This window comes from Pan paniscus, chromosome 1 (genome assembly GCF_029289425.2).
Source record: "Pan paniscus chromosome 1, NHGRI_mPanPan1-v2.0_pri, whole genome shotgun sequence".
NCBI classification, from domain to species: Eukaryota; Metazoa; Chordata; class Mammalia; order Primates; family Hominidae; genus Pan; species Pan paniscus.
This window is the reverse complement of record NC_073249.2, coordinates 199,430,037-199,450,140: the sequence shown is the minus strand read 5'-3', so window position 1 is coordinate 199,450,140 and position 20,104 is coordinate 199,430,037. Positions and strand designations below refer to the sequence as shown.

At 47.8% G+C, this 20,104-nt stretch overlaps 1 protein-coding gene across 2 annotated transcripts in view; it reads right to left on the bottom strand.

Moving 5' to 3' along the window:
• Positions 1–2,242: 2,242 nt before the first annotated feature.
• The window catches only part of WASF2 (WASP family member 2), an 84,809-nt gene continuing 66,947 nt past the window's right edge, over positions 2,243–20,104 (bottom strand). For both annotated transcript variants that reach the window (XM_003828070.6, XM_034959185.3), the window contains exons 3-9: positions 16,920–17,054; positions 16,234–16,387; positions 13,948–14,065; positions 12,796–12,926; positions 10,535–10,690; positions 7,651–8,165; positions 2,243–6,325 (exon numbers count right to left, since the gene is read on the bottom strand). In XM_003828070.6, coding sequence (XP_003828118.1) covers positions 6,168–6,325; positions 7,651–8,165; positions 10,535–10,690; positions 12,796–12,926; positions 13,948–14,065; positions 16,234–16,387; positions 16,920–17,054 — 1,367 coding nt within the window. In that variant the 3' untranslated portion in view covers positions 2,243–6,167. The remainder of the gene's footprint in view (positions 6,326–7,650; positions 8,166–10,534; positions 10,691–12,795; positions 12,927–13,947; positions 14,066–16,233; positions 16,388–16,919; positions 17,055–20,104) is intronic.

Sequence of the window (20,104 nt, the reverse complement as noted above, 5' to 3'; positions counted from 1 at the left end):
TCCTTTGGATGTGAAAGGCTTTTTATTTATTTATTTATTTGAGATGAAGTCCCGCTCTGTTGCCCAGGCTGTAGTGTAGTGGCACAATCTCAGCTCACTGCAGCCTCCACCTCCCGGGTTCAAGCGATTCTTGTACCCCAGCCTCCCAAGTAGCTGAGACCACGGGCGCACACCACCAAGTCTGGCTAATTTTTGTATTTTTAGTAGTGACGGGGTTTCACCATGTTGGCCAGGATGGTCTTGAACTCCTGACTTCAAGTGATCCACCCGCCTTGGCCTCCCAAAGTGCTGGGATTACAGGTGTAGGCCACCGCGCCTGGCCCATGAAAGGCTTTTTGTCCTTAAGCTTCAAGAGCACCCTCTAAGCGCCCACACCTCCTGGGGCTGAGGGGCAGTTCAGGGGGAGCACCTGAAACTGCTCCCAGCCCCATGATCTAGGAGGGAACTAGTTGACAACTAGCCCTGAGCAGAACTTCCAGGAAATGGTGCCAGGTTGCCCTGGCCACTGGGCAGCCAGGAGGGGGCAGTGAGGAACTGGTGGAGGCAGCAAGTAGGGAGGGCGGCTCCTGAGGAATGTGTGAGGGCTGCCTGCGATTATGGGTTCCTGAAATCATGTGCTGGTTTGTGTCCTTGTGCAAACAACAGGGATCTGTGCACGATATGTGCACCGGTCCTCGTGTGCCCACTCACGTGTCTCTGTGAAGCCCCAGCCCATACCTATAGGGAACCCACTTTCTTCTTAGGTAGCCAAGGGTGCAGGCACTTCCTGCTCTAAAGGTCTGGGATAGCCAGGCCCTCAGCCAAGCTCACTTGATTTCAAAGCAAGAGCAAAAATGACCATCACCGTTCACTGCCCTTATAAAACTGGGCACTAGGGAGTGGGGCAGGTAAGAATGGAAACCTTTAACAGGCTCCCTACAACGTTAAAGCCCTCAATGATTTTGGATGGAGACTCTTAAGCTGTTTCAGTTGCATGGTAAACAGAGCATTGGGCTCTGGCTAGAGAGAGGCCTGTGTTTGAACCACGTTCTGTTCCTGGCCAGCTATGTGATCTTAGGCAACTGTGAATCTGTTTCTCTTCTGTGTAAAATGGGGGACCCTTGCCTCTTAAGAATGAAATAAAAGATATGCAGTCTTTGGCAGGTAGTGGGCGCTCAATAAATGCTTATTCTTCTCAGGATCAGCCCAAGGAAGTGAAGCGACTTGCACAGGGTCACAGCTTCCGAGTGGCAGGGCCACAATTCAAGCTCAGGCCTCTTGCTTCCCAGAGCCACATTCCTTCCCTCCAATTCCCTAGCAAGGGCGGCTCCCGAACCACCATTTTGTCTTCTGCCAGGGCGGGTGTCTGGCTGCCTGTCAGTCACCGGCCTAGGGAAGCCAAGTGCTGACTAAACACAGGCCTGAGCAGGCGGGTGGAGCAAAGGGGCTCTGCAAGGGCGAACTGGCTCCACGGCCCCCTTCTCTGCACCACCACCTCCAGCGATGAGCTCAGAGCGGCTGGCGCAGCAGTTGCTGACAATTCAAAACTTCTGCCCCCTCTCCTGGGATGCCAGTGGGTGACTCTCTCTCCGAACAGCAGGCGTGACCCGCAGTCACCAACTCTGCTCCCGCCCCTCTCCCGGGGGCCACTACACTGTGTCTGCTGGGCCCGGAACTGGGTGTCTGCTCATAAATTACCCCCAGGGACAGTTACCCGCAGCAGCTGTGCTCGGAACAACCGTTGCTTCCTGGGTAGGTCATTTTTTGGGTCAGAATACAAACCCAGCCCCCTTGCCTTCCTCAGGCAGGAGAAGGGGCGTGCAGCAGCCTAAACCTTTTATCGGATTCCATTGTAAATCGTTCTGTTTAAGGTAAGTTGCTTGGGTCTGAGAGGCAGACAAGATGCCGGCCAGATGTTGGGCGCAGCATCAGCATTCAGCCTGTACTCCTCTCCTGCCTGATGCAAACAGTTGCCAGCAGATTGTCTCCTGAGGCCCCAGCACACCCCCTTTCTCATGGTGAGAAGGGGACTGGGTATCTGGGTCTGCAGGTCCTCCAACCTGGGTCTCCTCCTAAACTGAAATGGTTTCCAGCCTTCTCCACCTCTGCACACAGTGCATTTTCCACACCCAAAAGCCTCCTGCCCTTTAGGCCCACCCACACTGGAGCCCCTCCTGAGCTCTGGCCACCACCTGTGGCTGTTAGTGTCATTTCCTTCTAATCTCTTGTCCCATTAAAACAATACCACAAACACCAGAGGTGGTTGAGTGGCTACAAAGACTTTATCAAATTATTTTAAATGTTGGCATTTAAGTATTCATGTGTATACAGTTACATGGAACCTTCAGGTCAGTGGGGCACAAATGTGGTATACACACGATGAGCCTGGCAGGGAAGCAAATGAGACCAGGCTTGGAGCTACAGGGATTTTAAAAAATTGGATGTCTTTCTGAGGGTCTGAGAAGAATAGGGCAGAAGAGGAAAGGGTCACTTTAGGGGTCTGGCTTAACCCACTGCCTAGATCTCCAACTGAAGAGCTCCTTTCCCATCCTCAGGGGAAGAGTGCCTGTTTTCAAACGGCATCCCTACTACACATATACCCCCCTTCCCTAAAATCTTGATGTGGCAAACACACCCAAGAACCCACAGGAATATGTCCTTATAAATATGTTTGTATCAGAGAAAACAAGGCACTTTGGGAGCATTATGGCTTACTCTACTACATGTATATCATTCTAGACAGAAAGTAAAAACTGGTTAGTTCCTCAAGTGAATTAACTGAATAAACTTAATACAATAACAAAATTGTTCCCTAACCCACACTGAGGCACAGTTAAAGGGAACACGGTAGGAGGCACAGAATGAGGCACATCTCTGCGCGACACCTGGTCCCAGGTCAGTTGGACCCCAGCAGGGCTCAAAGCCTGATGCCCCCAGGAAGCCTGACATCTCTCATGAGCAAAGCCCCCTGGCCTTGGAGCACTGGCTCCCTCCCTCCCCATGCCCTGAGGTCAGGTGAGGGGCCGCAGTGGGAGGCAGTCCTAGAGCAGAGCTGGGACACGGTGGGAATGCTTAAGCAGGGTCACCAAAGCCACAGAGACCTCAATCTGTCCAAGCTGGCACTGCAGAGTCAGAGGATGGGCGCCACGGGAAGAGATTTCACATTAGCCCTGACAACACCGCCTCGGCTCTGCGTTGACATTGGCCAGGGTCGTTTCTGAGGGCACTCGGGCTTCCACTGGAGGCGAGCTGGAGCCTGGGCCAGCTGCTCTTAGCCTCCAAGGGCTGGCTGAGCCTGCCCCCTCCCCTAGGCTGCTCCTTTGGAATGTACCCATCTCACAACCAAGGCAAAGCCACAAGTCGCTTCTGACACTATTGGAAGCTGGGCCCCAGGGCCACAGGAATGGGGGCAGGTCCCTTGGGCGGGGTGAACCAGGAAGGGAGGAGGCTCCTTGGCTTCAGCGCTTAGGAGTCCTTATGGGCCATTGTTCCATACTCTCACTAGCTTAGGCCCAGATTAAATAATCACTAAACTTTGCATTCTACATTACGTGAGTCCAAAAACAGGATTACCTGCATTGGGTCCTTTATCATCTTAAAGGGCTCTGGGTCTAAAGAAGCCTTTTTTTTTTTTTGGTGCATATGCATAAGTGGAGCCCAGAGGGCCTCTCGGCTCACTGGGTCCCCGGCCCCCCGAGCTGAGGAGGCTTCGCAAGGCCGGCTGCTACAAAGTGCCGAGCTTGGCTGCATAGATTTTAATGAGAGCGTCAGGCAGAGCTGTGCTGTTGCTCTCCGGGACTTGCAGATCATTACCAAACCAACTGTAGGATGAGAACATAGCACATCGAAACCCTAGGAGGTCACTGAGCTAATGATCTAATCCTACCTTCCGCAGGCAGTGCCCCTCCCCACCTCCTCCTGCCCCCAGCCCTTTCCACGATGGACTCAGTCCATTCCAGAAGCCAGGCCAACACCACCCCCTTCAAGGTCAGAGCAGAATGACAGTGAGTGGCTCTAGCTCTCCCTTTTCCGGGCAAGGAGGATGGGGGTAATTTAGTCAAAGCCATTAGGCCCAAACCCTGGCCTGGCCAGGCCCCAGGTCTCCTATTTGGGAGAACCACTGCCCTCTGCCTGCCTCTCCAACTACTGCTGGGCTGCGGCCCAGGCGCCTTCAACGACCATTTTAGGGTTCTGATGAAAGCACCTTCGGCTTCTAAGGTGCAGGCTGGGAAACAAGGTGGGGGCCCACATAGCCTGGTGTCTCAGCATGGGGCTTAGTGCCAAGTCCTGTGCCAGAGACACCTGATGTGTAAAGAGGGAAGAGGGCACACTTGGGAGTGGCCACAGCAAGAGGGCATGCTGTCCCCTACAGGCTCAGTCCCCACACCCTGAGTTCCAGGAAAGAAGGCAGAGGAGAAGCGGCCAGCAAGGGCACAGAGGCAGAACCCATGACTATGCACTCTCTCCTCAAGCCGGAGGGCTTTATGAGGGCTTTGGCAATTACTACAACCATTTGCTGTGCTGGGTAGGGACAGATCCTGTTTCTCTTTGTTTCAGGGCTCTGAAAGCCGGAGAAGCCAGCAGAAGCCGATTTCAGCATAAGAGGCTACACAATAGTTAGGGCAGAAGAAAAGAAACCTCACTGTTGGCTAGAGCTGACCAGTTTTTTTCTGAATAATAGCACCTGTGTATTAGCTCTGGGAAAAGCGGGGAGGGAGGGAGGGAGGGAGCTTCACCATGTGCAGTGAGGGGAGCTGGAAACAGGACCTGGAGCCCCTCTGCCTTTCAGCCTGCTTCATGGCTGCCAGGCACCCCCCCACCCCAGGCAGGTACTGGCATGGCTGCCAGCCTGAGGGACTGAAGTTTCCACAGTTGGCAGAATCTTTGTTTAAATTGGGGAAATAAAAGGGGGAGGAGTTGCAGTGGAATTGAAAACAGCACCTGTCAAAGCTGCCTATCCCCTTCCTCTCTCACTACTTCTGGTCCCCCAGAGAGGCTGGTCCCAAGGCTATGTGGTTGGCTGGTGACAGAAAAGGGGCAACAAAGAATGACAAGAGAGGCTATGAAGGTCTAAGCAGCACCGACAGGGCTGGCACAGACCCTGAGCCTTCCTACTGGGACCCCAACCTATGGTGAGGTCTGGAGTAGCAATACAACTGAGAAAGCTCTGCCCGGACTCCAGCAGGTGCCCATTCTTTGGTCCCAGAAAGCACAGGTGACTTGGAATCAGGAACTCTGTGCTCTAGCTATGTCACTATCCAATTGTGTGACCTTGAGCAAGTCACTTCCCATCTCTAGGCCTCAGCATCCTTAAAGGGTGAGACCCACGGGGCTCCACTGTTCTTCCAGTCCTGCAGCTCCAAGTCTTCAGGCTTTGCTCCTGACAGCCAGAAGAGGCCCCTGTCCTCATGTGTCAGGGACAGTTTGGTCATGGATACTAGAGGTTAAAACTGGGCTGTGTTGCCTGAAGGTATCTAGAGGTGGTGGTGGTGCATCCTGAACACCATACTCACCAAAGGGATCCTGGGAGGGAGGCAACAACACCAGCCTACAGAAAGGCATCATTTTTGGGCAGAGGAGGTGAGACATTCTTTAGAGGCTTGATGCCTCCTGGAATAAAGGGCATCCCAGGCATAGAGATCGCTTAGCAAAAGGCAGGCCCACCCTGCTGATTAGGGCAGACGGTGAGGCAGTCTGGCCGTTGGACCCTTCGGCCTACTCTGCCCTTTCAGTGCACGGGAAAGGGGTCAGCTGTGTTCATTCAGACCACTCCCCGTTTTAGAACCAGAAGGTGGCTGGCATTCGAAGTGGCTGAGGGCACAGGTTTTAGAAGGCTGTAGTTGAATATGGCTCCTAAGGGAAGGCCTCATCTCCAACAGAAACCCGATCAAAGGAATCTGCTTTGGGATTTCTCCTTCCTTTCAATATGCAACAGGCACTTGAAGGAAAGAGGGAACATCCCAGCTACTGAACCTCAGGAGCCCCACAGGGCCTGAAAATGGGGAGAGGAAATACATGTTGACTTGGAGGAAGCACTTGGATATATCTTTGGTTGCTTCAGGGAAAGCTTTGGCCCCTTAAAATTACTTTTTTCCTCCCTTTTCTCCCCCTACGGGTCTGTTGGGGTTGGCATCAAAGAAGGCAGGTAGGAAGGAAAGAAAAAGAAGGTGGGCAGCAGGCAGAAAGAGTTAATCGGACCAGTCGTCCTCATCAAATTCAGAGGAGTCATCTTCTGAGTCACTGTACTCAACAGCAATGCGACGAGACAAGATGGTGGCCACGTCATTGCCCACAACATCCCGCTTCTCTTGTTCCCGCTGCTCCTCAACCCTGCGCAGCTGAAAACCTAGTGGCAAAGAGACAGAAGGGTGAGGAAGGCGTGTCCTCAGCCTTGGAATCCATCTGGAACTGGGTAAGAGGGAGTGGCCACCAATGGGTAAGTGGTATTGGAAAGGATAGAGAAAAAGAAGGTTGTTATGGAAAAGCAGAAGAAGATGAGTTTATGAAATTGATGGCCCTGATGTCACAGGTGTGTCTGAAAGGCAGCCTGCTGTCCTTTCTGGTTTACACACTTTCAGGCTGGTGAGGACTTCTCATAAGGCTTTGAAGTGGGGAGCAGCCACCACATTCCATCTAGCAGACCCTCAGCCTGCCCAATTCCATCAATTATAATGGGGCTCAGCTGCCATAGACTGTCCTCTCTAGATTAGAAGTTTTTTGAGGATCACAAACAGAACAAACCACGATAACACCTTGGGACCAGACCTGGCCCCTGATAGAATAAATGCTCCAATGTTCCAGGAGGGTGAGATGATGAAGGGGGAGGAAAGGGGAGGGGAGGGAAGAGGAGAAAAGAGGAGATAAAAGAAAATGGGAGAAAAAAGGAGTTAGAAAGAGGGCAGGGGGCAAGGAAGGAAGACATGAAGGGCAGAGCAGTGGAGAAGGCTGGGGGGTTGCTGAGTCCAGCTGAACAAGGACCCACTAGGACAGTGATTCTTGTTTTTTTCCGAAGGCACAAAACCCTTCGGAGAAACTGATGAAAAATGGGGATCCTTCCCCAAGGAAAAAAAAATGCATGCAAACACACATAAGCATATATTTCCCAAGGACTTCAAAGATCCCAGCTTAAGAATCCTTTACTTTGGCCGGGCGCGGTGGCTCACGCCTGTAATCCCAGCACTTTGGGAGGCCGAGGCGGGCGGATCACGAGGTCAGGAGATCAAGACCATCCTGGCTAACACGGTGAAACTCCATCTCTACTAAAAATACAAAAAAATTAGCCGGGCGTGGTGGTGGGCGCCTGTAGTACCAGCTACTCCGGAGGCTGAGGCAGGAGAATGGCGTGAACCCGGAGGCAGAGCTTGCAGTGAGCCGAGATTGAGCCACTGCACTCCAGCCTGGGCGAAAGAGCCAGACTCCGTCCCCCACAAAAAAAAAAGAAGAAAAGAATCCTTTACTTTAAACCAAGGTGGAAAGAAATCTAAATCTCCATATTTTTAGGGTGAAGCCTTTTCTCAGGCTGCTCCCAGGCCTAATGTCCCAATCTCTCCCCACCCAATGAAAGCCGTTTCCTGGGAAGGGCACAGGGACCCCCTCACCCATCCCCCAATCAGTCATCCCAGCTTCAGAAAGACAAGGCTCCACAGTCCCAAACCCACCATTGAAATTTACCTTGACGGATGGCTGAAAGCAGGTCGCTACGGGCATCGCTCACGGCAGGCAAGGAGGACTTGGGCTTGGTGGTATCAGAAAGCGGTGGTGGTATAGCAGGCTGGCCATCTGCACCAGTGAAAGGGGGAGGAGGGGGCCCCGGAGGAGGAGGAGGAGGGGGAGGAGGAGGTGCTCCTCCTGTTGGCTGGGACAAGGGAGGTGGTGGCAGAGTTGGGTAGTCAGCTGCTGGTGGTGGAGGAGGAGGTGGAGGGGCAGCAAAATCAGGGTGAGGTGGGAAAGATGGGGGTGAGGGTGGTGGAGGCGTCCCTGGAGACCCAAATCCTACAGGCGGTGGTGGAGGTGGGATGCCTATCATTGGAGGCGGAGGTGGCGGAGGGGCAGGTGGTGGAGCAAACCCGGGTTTAGGGCCTGGTGGAGAGCCTAGAGGAGGAGCTGGTGGTGGATGGCTTGGGCTGACCACACTGGATCTTTTGGGTCCAGCCAAACCAGATCCTCTTTGGTTGTCCACTGGGTAACTAAAAGGCCAAAGAAAAAAAGACTCACCATCACCCTTAGAATGCAGACACCTATCTACAGTTAGCCTTGTCTACAGGCCGAGGTTTATCTTGGTTGACTATACCATTTCACTTTCACTTAAACAGAAAGAAAAGCCTACAGATGGTCATTAACAGACCAATAATGAAATAAGCAGCCTTTTAAGGTAATGAGCTTCCCACCAGTAGAGGAGGATAGACAGATTGAGTAAAACTACCTGCAAGAAGTGGACTTGAGATTCCTCTATCAGGTACAGGCTAGCTGAGACATCTCTTCGGCCCCCTCTGCCTTTCCAGCTCTAAGGGGAAGGCACCTTCCCTCCCCTTCTCTAAGAAGGATGGTCCATGGCAGTTGCTAGTTTAATCCTGGAGCCAGTTTAAGGGTGCATGCAAGAAAGAACTGGAATAAAAATTCAAACACCACCCACACACTAGGCTCTGTTTCTCAGGCTATTAACATTCACCAGCATTGGAGAGGGCAGGAAACCCAAGCCAGGCTGACCACACCTGAGTGGGATATAGATTTAGGTGAATGCATCTTCAGTGCTCATGTGGGGAAATCTTGAGAGAGAATGAATCTCAATCCGAGAATCTGCAGAGATGGGAAATGAATGTGCCACCAGACTCCTGACCCAGGCCTGAAAGAGGATTAAAGCTACACCTCTCCTGGGATCAGATTTGCTCGGCTGCAGCTGCAAGGTCTCAGGCCATGTGTGAAGCTGAAGGTTTTCTTTTTCCACCTTTGTATCTACCCTGCACTAACAGCTACTCCTTAGGAAAGCAGACATTTTGGAATTTTCCACAGACCTTCCAGCCTTAGCTGCATCTGACAGGGCCACCAGCAGGAAGTGATTTGGGAAGCAGAAGGAGATTTGGGATTAATGGTTTCTAGGGCCAAGAAGAATGAGGGGAGAGAAGGAGGACAGCACAGCTTTAGGTCTCCATCCGAGGGGTCCTCAACATACTCAATTTCTAATTAAGAAGTACCCAAGGAGAAAAGTGCACCTTTCAAAGCTCTCATTTATCAGGCATCAGAAAGGACAAAAGTAACGGAGAAAACAGTGCAATCTAAACAATTCTCAGATCTCTTTTCAGTCATTACTGCCTAACACTTCCACTGTACACCTCTGCCAGGGACATGCACAAATATCAAAATGGACGAATTTGGAGTTTCATCCCCCTTTTCCCTTTGTTTCATTGTTTCTGGAGATTTGACACAGCAGTGAAACTAACCAGAAGCACTAAGAGGAAGTGACTCTATGCTAGGTTCCTAGACAACTGGGCAAGGTAACTGCTAACTATATCATGGACAGCAGATTGTACCACTTCATTTCATGATGAGTTAAAGCTAAGGAAAAGGCTGGGCATGGTGGCTCATGCCTGTAATCCCAGCACTTTGGGAGGCCGAGGTGGGCGGATCACGAGGTCAGGAGATCGAGACCATCCTGGCTAACACGGTGAAACCCCGTCTCTACTAAAAATACAAAAAATTAGCTGGGCGTGGTGGTGGGTGCCTGTAGTCCCAGCTACTCGAGAGGCTAAGGCAAGAGAATGGCGTGAACCCGGGAGGCGGAGCTTGCAGTTAGCCAAGATCGCGCCATTGCACTCCAGCCTGGGTGACAGAGTGAGACTCCGTCTCAAAAATAAATAAATAAATAAATAAAATAAAGTTAAGGAAAAAACAAGAAAGAAGCTGGTGATTTCCATTTGTTTGGGTATAGGCAAAACAGGAGTAGTTAAGAATATAGGTTCTGGAGTTCAACTGACCAATCAGGGCTCTGCCCTTACTGGCTGTGACCTTTGGGTCATTTCATTGACCCCTCTGTGCCTCAGTTTACTCACTGTAACATGGGGATAGTAACAGTACCTACCTCAAAAGAGGACTCCTATGAGAATTAAGCAACATATACATACAGTGTTAATTATTTCTATTATCTAGACAGTCTTGTTTGAAGTTATTTTAGTGGTCCTGACCTAGGGTTTTAACTCTTTTTTTTTGTTTGTTTTTGTTTTTGGTCTCGCTCTGTCACTCAGGCTAGAGTGCAGTGGCATGATCATGGCTCACTGCAGGCTTAACCTCCCAGGCTCAAGCGATCCTCCCACCTCAGTCTCCTGAGTAGATGGGACCACAGGCGTTTGCCACCATGCTTGGCTAATTTTCTTGATTTTTAGTAGGGATGAAGTCTTGCTATGTTACCCAGACTGGTCTTGAACTTTTGGCCTCACGAGATCCTCCCACCTTGGCCTCCCAAAGAGCTGGGATTACAGGCGTGAGCCACTGCTCCTGGTCCATTCTTTTGTTCTCAAGTGTATAACTACCAATAGTGGATGGAGTAGGTACCACCATTTACCTGAATTCTGCTGGTGGAGGAGGCAAGTTGTCCTCGGAGAAGGAAGGAGAAGGTGAAGAAGCAGAGTCTGACTGTGGTGGTGGCGGATAGCTACTTGCATCCACGTTTTCAACACAGCCAATGCTGCCATTCTGGTACACCAAAGTGGGTGGATACCTGACAATGAACCGAATGCCAAAAACTGTCATTTAAAGAGCCTGAGTGGGTTTTTTCTTCTTAAAAGGTACTACAAAAATGCATTTGATACAAAAGCTATTAGGGAGAAGTAAAATAGGTATATTTCCCACATATTTTCTGTTACACTGAAATTTTATTTTAAGACTAAATATTCTATTGTCAAATATATCCCAGATATTTATGCTGAATTGTTTGTAGTAACAGGATTCAACCCAGATTATCAAAACCATGCTGTTCCTTGCCCAGTGTTGGCCTTGTCAAACCCAGCAGTTCTTTTAAATTCTCTCCCCAGTGTCAGGTGCAGATATACCTGAATCCCAAAGTCTGTCCTGTGACAAATGTGAAGCCAAGTCTCAGAGGCTAGTGAGCTGCAAACACGTGACTGGCACACAGCCTGATTTTGAGGTCAGCAAGCCTCTGGAGAGCTCGAAGGCCAAGGAGGCACTGGATTGCAAAATCAAGCTGAGGATGAATGCAGGGTGCTATGTGGTAGTAAATGTGGTCTTTCTGCCAGGTCTCTTATCAAACAAAATGAGCTGACGATTAAAGTAGCGTGCTAGGGCTTGTCTCATGAAAACCTGTCCCTCAGTGCACTGGGCCTTGGGTGAATTTGTTCTGGGTGAACAACAACAAAACTTCAAACAAGCACAAATACACCAAGCATCAGCTAGCAAAATCTGGCCTGCTCTGCTCCACCTCCCCCTCTTTCCACCATTGTTGGGATCTAAAGAACTCATCTAAAACAGACCCCAGGGAGAACAGAGTTGGAGAAAACTAACTGAATCAAAAGATGCTCTGATGTGGAAAATCCCCAAGGCCTGGAGCCCTGGAGCCTTGGCACGTCTCTTTATAGGTTCACCAACAGGCATGTCCAGATAGACTAACCATGAAGCCCCAACTCCAAACCGCCTGGACAACAGGAAAATGGAAGGCAAATCCTCATCTTCCTACTCCACAAAAAGAAGACACACATGGGTAGCTGGCATTCTGAACACATAAGCTTCTGGCCTTAGAGTCACTGAACCTATGACAAGTGCCTGTCTGAACAGGATTGGTCCGTGGAACAAAATGTCCCCCTTTACTGGGAGGTGAAGGTAATGAAGGTACCCTCAGGGCTGATTTCCCAGTAGAGAAAAAGGTTCATTTTTTCCTTTCACCATCTTCATCACTCTTTAAAGCAGATCTCTTAATCCACGAAGAACAAGTGTCAGAAGTGTCAAGATTTTTAAAAGTCAAGATTTTCATGGTAGAGTTATTTCTAAAAGCAAGAACAACTCAACTCTTTCCTTTTATCATTCCTAGACACCCAGCATGGGCTGGCATGGTTCTCTGACAGCCATGATGCAGTGTATTTAGAGAAAAAACCAGGGCGACATTCATGCCAAGCAGTCATGGTGACTTGGCTTTGAATGTCAACCAGGTCAGACACCAGGATAAGCATCAAACCAAGCTTTAAAACCATCTTTTTCCCCCTTTAAACCTCCAGTGTGATTTGGTATTGGGAAATGGGGTCAGACTGACACCTCTTACTTCTCCACAGAGATATATAGCCTCAATACTGGCCGAGCAACCTTTCCCACACTGTCTATGAGGTCTGCATTCAGTCCCTTGGCTAGCTTCTCTCCCATGACTGACAAAGGCTGACTGAAAAGTTGCTTTGGTGATGTGAACAGCTTTCTTGCCTAGCCCTCCCCAGCCCTGAGAGTGAAATGCCCAGTTCTTAGGCATGACCTTCAAATCAATGCTCTGGAGGCAAAGGATTCCCAAGACCACTTTTCTTCCCTTTCCAGTCTTTCCTCTGGGGCCCTTAGATGTGTATCTCGCAGAGTAAGGGCACTAGGAGCCATGGGCTTTCTTTTCCAGACCACTCCAATCACCTCATTTAAATTGCTGAATCTCTTGATTTATTTAGCAAATTTTCATCACCAGATGGATGCACTTTAAAGTAGCTGATTAACAGTGGTATTGATCTAAGCCACAGAGACAGACTTCAGGGGGTGTGAAAGGTGTCACACCAGAGCTGTCAGACTGTTGTCCCCAGCCCCTTCAAAGAATGCTACCAACAGTACAAAGGCATTACCTACCCAGAAGTCCCCAGCTTTTCTTTGGACTCCACAAATTCTTGCCCCATCTTCATTTTCTCCCACTCTTCCTTACGTGTCTTGATTTTACGCGGGTTTACATTCCCTCGATTTGGATTATCTTTCTTTTCTTTCTATAATGAAAAGGAACAGGAAGGTCTTTGTAGAATATTTTCCAAGTTCTTCATTAAAATTCTACCCATCTTCATGGATGCGTATCTAAGAGATAATCTGCCTAGACAACATACAATAACTACAGAACTTACAGAATTACTGGGTTTGAAGTGACCCAGAGGCCATCTAATCCAAACCATCCCCGGGTGAAACATTTGCTCAATCCCACACTCAAATGCCTCCAGCAACGGGAACCCCACTTCCTCTTTGGATAACTCATTCACATTTTTGAAAAGCTCTAATTGCTAGATGTTAGTAAACAGCTATTTATTATTTGCTCAGCCCCAAAGGTCAGTCAAGAGAGATGAGATGTAATGAGACCTGCAGTTATCTGGGGCACATATAAGGAAATAGTTTAAACAAAACAAAACAAAACAAAAATCAATGAAGAATTTTTCCGCCTGTGCAGCTGCTCTTGCCCCTGGCACTCTCTTGGCCCTCCTGGCAGCCAGGCTAATGGGACTGAGGTTGCAACTGGTAGGTCACATACATACCAGGAAGAGTCTATGGGGAGGGAGAATCTTCAAAACCTACATATATCCCCCCACCCTAGCCCCGCCCAGCCCGTAGCGAAGGCATTAAACTGCTCCTGTTGCAAATCAAACACTGCAGAACCTTGTGCTGATCTCTGAGAAATGAGCTGCAAAACTAGTGGAGAAGGGACTAGCCTAGCTTGAGTGTCCAGCAGAGTCAGGTGCAAATTGCAAGAGAAATAAATGGTGAATAGAAAAGTCAATTTCTAAAACTCAGCCTGAATATACTCAATTGTTAATAGCACTGGGGGGAACAAACACATTTTTGGTATGATTTATACTTTCATCTTGGTTGTGCTTGGTGTGGACACATTTTTTTAAGAGTTTCACCTGGCATCCAAGCAAGCAGCCACTTGAAATGATTACTTCACATAACACTGGCTTCCTTTTTATCCCCCTCCACAATCGTGCCTACTGATGTGGAGAACAGAGGCCCCTTTCCCCTCACCCTATGCTTTCTCTTCTCTTTCATGATATCCTTGGTGTCCTGCAGCATCTTCTCCTTCCAAAGATCAAAGAAGTATGAAGGGTCTGTGTAGAATTTGAGTGCCTCTTTTCCATCGTCCCTGGGATAGAAATGAAGACAAGTAGCTGTCAGTAGACAGATGAGCTCCCAACCAAATCCAATATTCCAAACACCTACCAGTTAGCAGTTTTTACACCAAGGAATCAAGAAGTCATTTGAATCGATTGCATACCTCCTCTCCCATACCAGCATTTCAATGCCCCCAAATGGCACCTCTCTACTTATCAGACTTTTTAAGAACCTTAGCCTTACTTTCAATTCCTGGTAGATGAATTTGCATTGTCAGGGCAAGTACAGGTGATAGCAGCAGGGATCCTGATTACTTCTGATGATCTGCATGGCCACAGAGATCTCTCTGAGGATATTCGGATTTCCTGGTACATCAGAGGGGATTTCTACCACTGGTTCCTCTTTTCCCACCAGTTCCCCAAGGACTCTCTAGGAAGCATCAGTAGCTTCCCACCCACCGGAAACCTGTGTGCACATGTGGGAGTTCATGTGTATGCATATGTACACATATATACGTGAAAAGTGTGTGTTTACAGCTGTTATTTCTCTGCACACACAGAAAACCAACCACAGCACTCCACCTTCTTGCTCCCTTCTAGAACAGCTCAGCATCCACATACACCCCAACCACAAGAGGGCTCCAGTGAGAAAAGATGGCCAGCTGTTGTAAGACCACAAGGTTTAATCACCAGCTTCTAATTAATGGCTGTGCCAGTGGGACAGAGTAAACTACTTAGTATCCATATAAGGGCTATCTGCCAGATTCAATGGTCCTAGTTGGAATCTTGCATTTTGACATGGATAAGGTCCTCTCACTATCCAGAAAGGATGTGCTTAGGAGTGAACATTTATCTTAACATTATTCTGAACTAAAAAGAACTGGAAAGGCAATTCTATTCCCTACCCTCCAATCCTATCACAACACAGAAAGCACTTCCAAATCAAACATTAATAATTTCTATATTAAATCGTCTCCTGAGTTAGATACACCACCACTCATTTCTGTTAGACCAAGTTCAGATAACTGAGAGGCCACGCTAATTCTGACACTGTATGCTAAAAAGAAAAATACCATTAACTGAAGAATAAAATTCTCCTAATATCATTTGTTTATGCAATCTCACCACACAAACCCTATGTTATACTCGCTACAATATTATCAGTTGTATGACCCCTTTCTGCCCCACAACCCCTCTGCCCAAACCCAACTAGACTCAATAACGGAGGCTGCAGAGTCAAACCTCTGTCCTGCTATGCTGGTCCCTTTGAAAGCCAAGGGGCAAACATAATTTTACAAGTAAAATGAAGGACAGATGCCATGTACTTTATATCTGTGTGAGAAGGCTCCCTGAATCCGACTGGTGTCCTTGAATTTCACGTGGGTACACACACACACACTCTACCTTGCAGTGTACACATGTCTGATAGAAGACATCTGCCTCCAGCTATCTGTAATTACTTTTTACCTGCTCCAAAGATATGTATGGGTGTAAGCAAGATAAATATTCGCCTTCTGCCCCTCTTCAGTGGTTTTTTGCAGGATGACAAAACTACCAAACCACTAGAGGAGAGGGGCTTTAAGTTGTCTATAAGGCTACCTTCTTTTTCAAGTCCAGGCACAGCAGAGTAGGTCCTTACAGAAGGAAATGTCCAAAGGATGTTCAAAACAAAGTGAACGATGCTCATTTGGAAGAATGCGAATTACTCCTTAAGCTTTGGAAAGACCCCTTTGGGCCCAGAGCAGCCAGTCCAAGAGGCTGGCCCCACTAACACACCCAAACATCTGGTAATCTAGTGGTTTCCAAGTAAGTGGGAGCCTTGCTAGAATGTTGCCCCTGGGATCCATGCTGTAGGACCGCCTTGTAACAAAGTCCTTTTGGTTCTATAATAACTAAACTCCTTGGATGGAATCCAAGATGGACCTGGCTTATATGAAATTAAACTCTGTAGCATGCAATGGTTACAGTAAACTTTCAATATGTATTATACTCACTATGAATTTCAGAAACCAAACAATAATAAGTGACAATTTTTATGGTGTGAATTTTAGTTTCTGCTGCCACACAAACTACCACAACTTTGGGGTAGGCAGTAAGCTTTTAGATACAATCCTCTGATGGAAACAACCGCTTCAGACAAAAAAAAATCTAGTGTTATTAAACCATAGGTTGAAAAAGGGAGGAACTAGCCAGCCATTACCTGTAAGGGGTAAGATTGTTGAGAGGGGGAGGAGTATCACAGGTATTGTATGTTTCTAAGACAGGCACTGGGAGAGAGTTTCTGTCAAAAAGCTTCTGGTCTTGAATGGTGGAACTTCTGAAGGCTTTTCGGGTGTTGATTCCTTGCAGTGACACTGAGAGAAGATGGAAGGCGTTAGAAAATGGACGACAGGCTATTTGAGCAAACACTGAGTCACACCAGTCGGAGAGGCCTCAGCTGCTGCACTTCTTGGCTGCGGCTGTCCGCAGCCAGGCTTTTTTTTTCCCTCCCCCTCTGGGGAAGCCCCACAAGGCTGTCAGCAGCCCAGTCGTTTCAAGACTGAACAAAATGAGGCAACACAAAGGTTTACTATGTGGCCAGATCTAGCAGGCCTCTCCTTAGGAGGAATGAATCTTCCAAGTACTTTTATGGTAGCAAAATACGATTGAGGGAGGGGAAATTTGAGAAAGAAGGAATTGGGGGAATGGGAGAAAGGAGTGCATGGGGGTGTGGTGGAGCTAAAAAGGTTCTTTCCAGCACTCAGGCTTGTGTGATTTCAAAGCAAAACTCTATAGGTCTCTGTGATTTCTCTCCTCACGTTTTTTTTTTTTTTAAATAAATCAGGGAAAAAAAATTCTACAAAACTGCTCAGCAGAACCTGCAAATGCTGAGCTCAGCTTTCTTACCTTCTTCTTCCTTGGGATCCAGCTGAGTGACTTTAACTTGTAGTCGGTCGACCCTCTCAGCAAGGGAGCTTACCCGAGAGGCAAAGGTATTTGCCTGAGTAAAGAGCTCTCCAAAAATGTCCTCTGCATATTTACCTGGAAAGAGCAAAGAAACCAAGTCACTAGTGCATAGAAGTAACGTAAATGGTCACAAAAACTGGCTACTAAAGATCGTGTTCCCTAACCCCCAAACACATACATATACACACACATACCCTAAGACGGTTTGGGCTATATGCAGATGACTGCTCTTAGAGACAGAGAAATACTCTTCATAGTTTAGGAAGGCTGCATATGTTCTATAACTAATAGAGTCTTCTTGACAGACGTGAACAGTCATGAGACTCAAAACAGGCTGAATAAAACTGAAAGGTGTAATGCAAAAAATTAAGCCTGGAAGAAAAGATAATATTTCTACACATTTCCAGCCTGGGCAACATGGGGAAACCCCGTCTCTGCTAAAAATACAAAAATTAGACAGGCGTGCTGGCAGGCACCTATAATCCCAGCTACTGGGGAGGCTGAGGCAGGAGAATCGCTTGACCTCGGGAGGCGGAGGTTGCAGTGAGCCAAGACCGAGCCACTGCACCCCATCCTGGGTGACGGAGCGAGACTCCAAATAAAATAAACACTACACATTTGCCTATAGCCCTTAGCCTCTTGCTGTTCTGTAAAAGTACCTTATAAAACGGTTCTGAAAAACAGATTGGGAGTTCAGAGGACGTTCTACGTATCTAAAATTAACATGAAAAATAGGAAATTAGTTCCTCAGTGGAGCCTTGAAAATACAGTGAACAACTATGATCAGTTGTGTTATCTTTGAGGGGCCCTAAGCTTATCAACAAGCCATAGCAGAGATATACAACTTCTTTTAAGAGGTGGGAAGATTACTTTATGTTTTATAACTTATATATATTTTTTCTTTTTTTGGAGACAGTTTCCCTCTGTCGCCCAGGCTGCAGTACAGTGGCGTGATCTCGGCTCACTGCAACCTCCATCTCCTGGGCTCAAGCGATTCTCATGTATTAGCCTCCCGAGTAACTGGGATTACAGATGCGCACCACCATGCCAAGCTAATTTTTGTATTTTTGGTAGAGATGGGGATTTGCCAGGTTGCCCAGGCTGGTCTCAAACTCCTGGCCTCAAGTGATCCGCCCACCTTGGCCTCCCGAAGTGCTGGGATTACAGGTGTTCTAGCCACCATGCCCGGCTTGTAACCTATAACTTTCAAAGTCTGCTCTAGGTTACAATCCTTCAAATCTACATCTCAGGAACCAAGTGAAAAGCTGAAACTTTCAAGCCCTCTCTGAAAAACAACATAGCAGTGGTCTCTTTCCACAATGTCTTGTTTTTTAGAAAAAGAAAAGTTCCGTACTTTCAACCCTGGAATGCAAGGAGAATTTGCAGCCAAAGAAACATAACAGCAATTTGACACTACCTCTATATTGTCATTCCAAGCCACAGGCACATTCTTACTAGGAATGAAAAGTGGTGCATATGAATAAATATACCATCTGAGCTTTTTTTTTTTTTTTTTTTTTTTGAGACAGAGTCTTGCTCTATCCCCCAGGTGGAGTGCAGTGGCACGCAATCTCAGCTCACTGCAGCCTCTGCCTCCCGGGTTCAAGTGATTCTCCTGCCTCAGCCTCCTGAGTAGCTGGGATTACAGGTGCCTGCCACAACGCCCGGCTCATTTTTTGTATTTTTAGTAGAGACGGGGTTTCATCATGTTGGCCAGGCTGGTCTTGAATTCCTGACCTCAGGTGATCTGCCCACCTCAGCATCCCAAAGTACTGGGATTACATGCATGAGCCACCGTGCCCGGGCCTACCTTCTGAGCTTCTTGCAAGGTGAAGGCACGCATAAGAGACTGTGCCCAATCAAATGATAATTTTTTTTTGAGAACTATTTAAAGTAGGCTCTAATTTTTAGCTTCAAAACTACATTTATGCTTAGTCCATATTTGAGGGGGAAAAAAATAGCCTGAAAGGCCAAAACCGCACCTTCAGGGTGAACTGCAGCTCACCTTCCCAGTACAACCTGAAGAGTGGGGATAAGACCAATCAACTGCATATTTTGAATTGCTGGTAAATTTAAGTCAATAAGGACTTCTAATCAAGGAAGAAGCAAGTCCTTGCATATTGATCGTTTGTGACCTAAACAACTATGGGAAGCTCCTGAGCTCAAAGAACTCAAATTGGCTGACAAGCATTTCTACTCTGCAGGTTGAGGATTTTATTTGATCCCTGTTCATAATATGGCTAAGTTCCTATGAAAACCATACTGTATCATGCTTGTCTAGGTAATGGAAAATTGTGTTTGGAAGGTTGAAACAGAGAAATATGCAACATTATGTGTGGAAAATAAACCAAGCTCAAAAATATCTGTTAAAAATAAAAGAAGGCTAGGCATGGTGGCTCATGCCTGTAATCCCATCACTTTGGGAGGCCAAGGTGGGCAGATCACTTGAGGCCAGAAGTTTGAGACCAGCATGGGCAATATGGCAAAACCCTGCCTCTAATAAAATTACAAAAAAATTAGGCCAGGCGTGGTGGCTCATGACTGTAATCCCAGCACTTTGGGAGGCCAAGGTAGGCAGATCACCTAAGGTCAGGAGTTTGAGACCAGCCTGGCCAACATGGTGAAACCCCATCTCTACTAATAATACAAAAATGAGATGGGCATGGTGGCAGGCGCCTGTAATCCCAGCTACTCAGGAGGCTGAAGCAGAAGAATTGCGTGAACCTGGGAGACAGAGGTTGCAGTGAGCCAAGATCGCGCCATTGCACTCTAGCCTAGGTGAGACAGCGAGACTCCATCTCAAAAAAAAAAATTAGCTGGGCGTGGTGGCGGACACCTGTAATCCCAGCTACTCAGGAGGTTGAGGCATGAGAATCACTTGAACTTGGGAGGCAGAGGTTACAGTGAGCCCAGATCATGCCACTGTACTCCAGCCTATCTCAAAAATAATAATAATAAATAAAATGAAATAAAAGAAAAGAAAAAAGAAAAATATCTATTAACCATCCAGCTATTCTGGAGGGGAAAAAAAAAACCAATCAACTTACACCAAGAGTCACCAAGAGTACCTAGGATTTCCTGCTCCTTAAGTGAAGGGGGTAGTGATAGTAGAAGTAGAGGCTCAG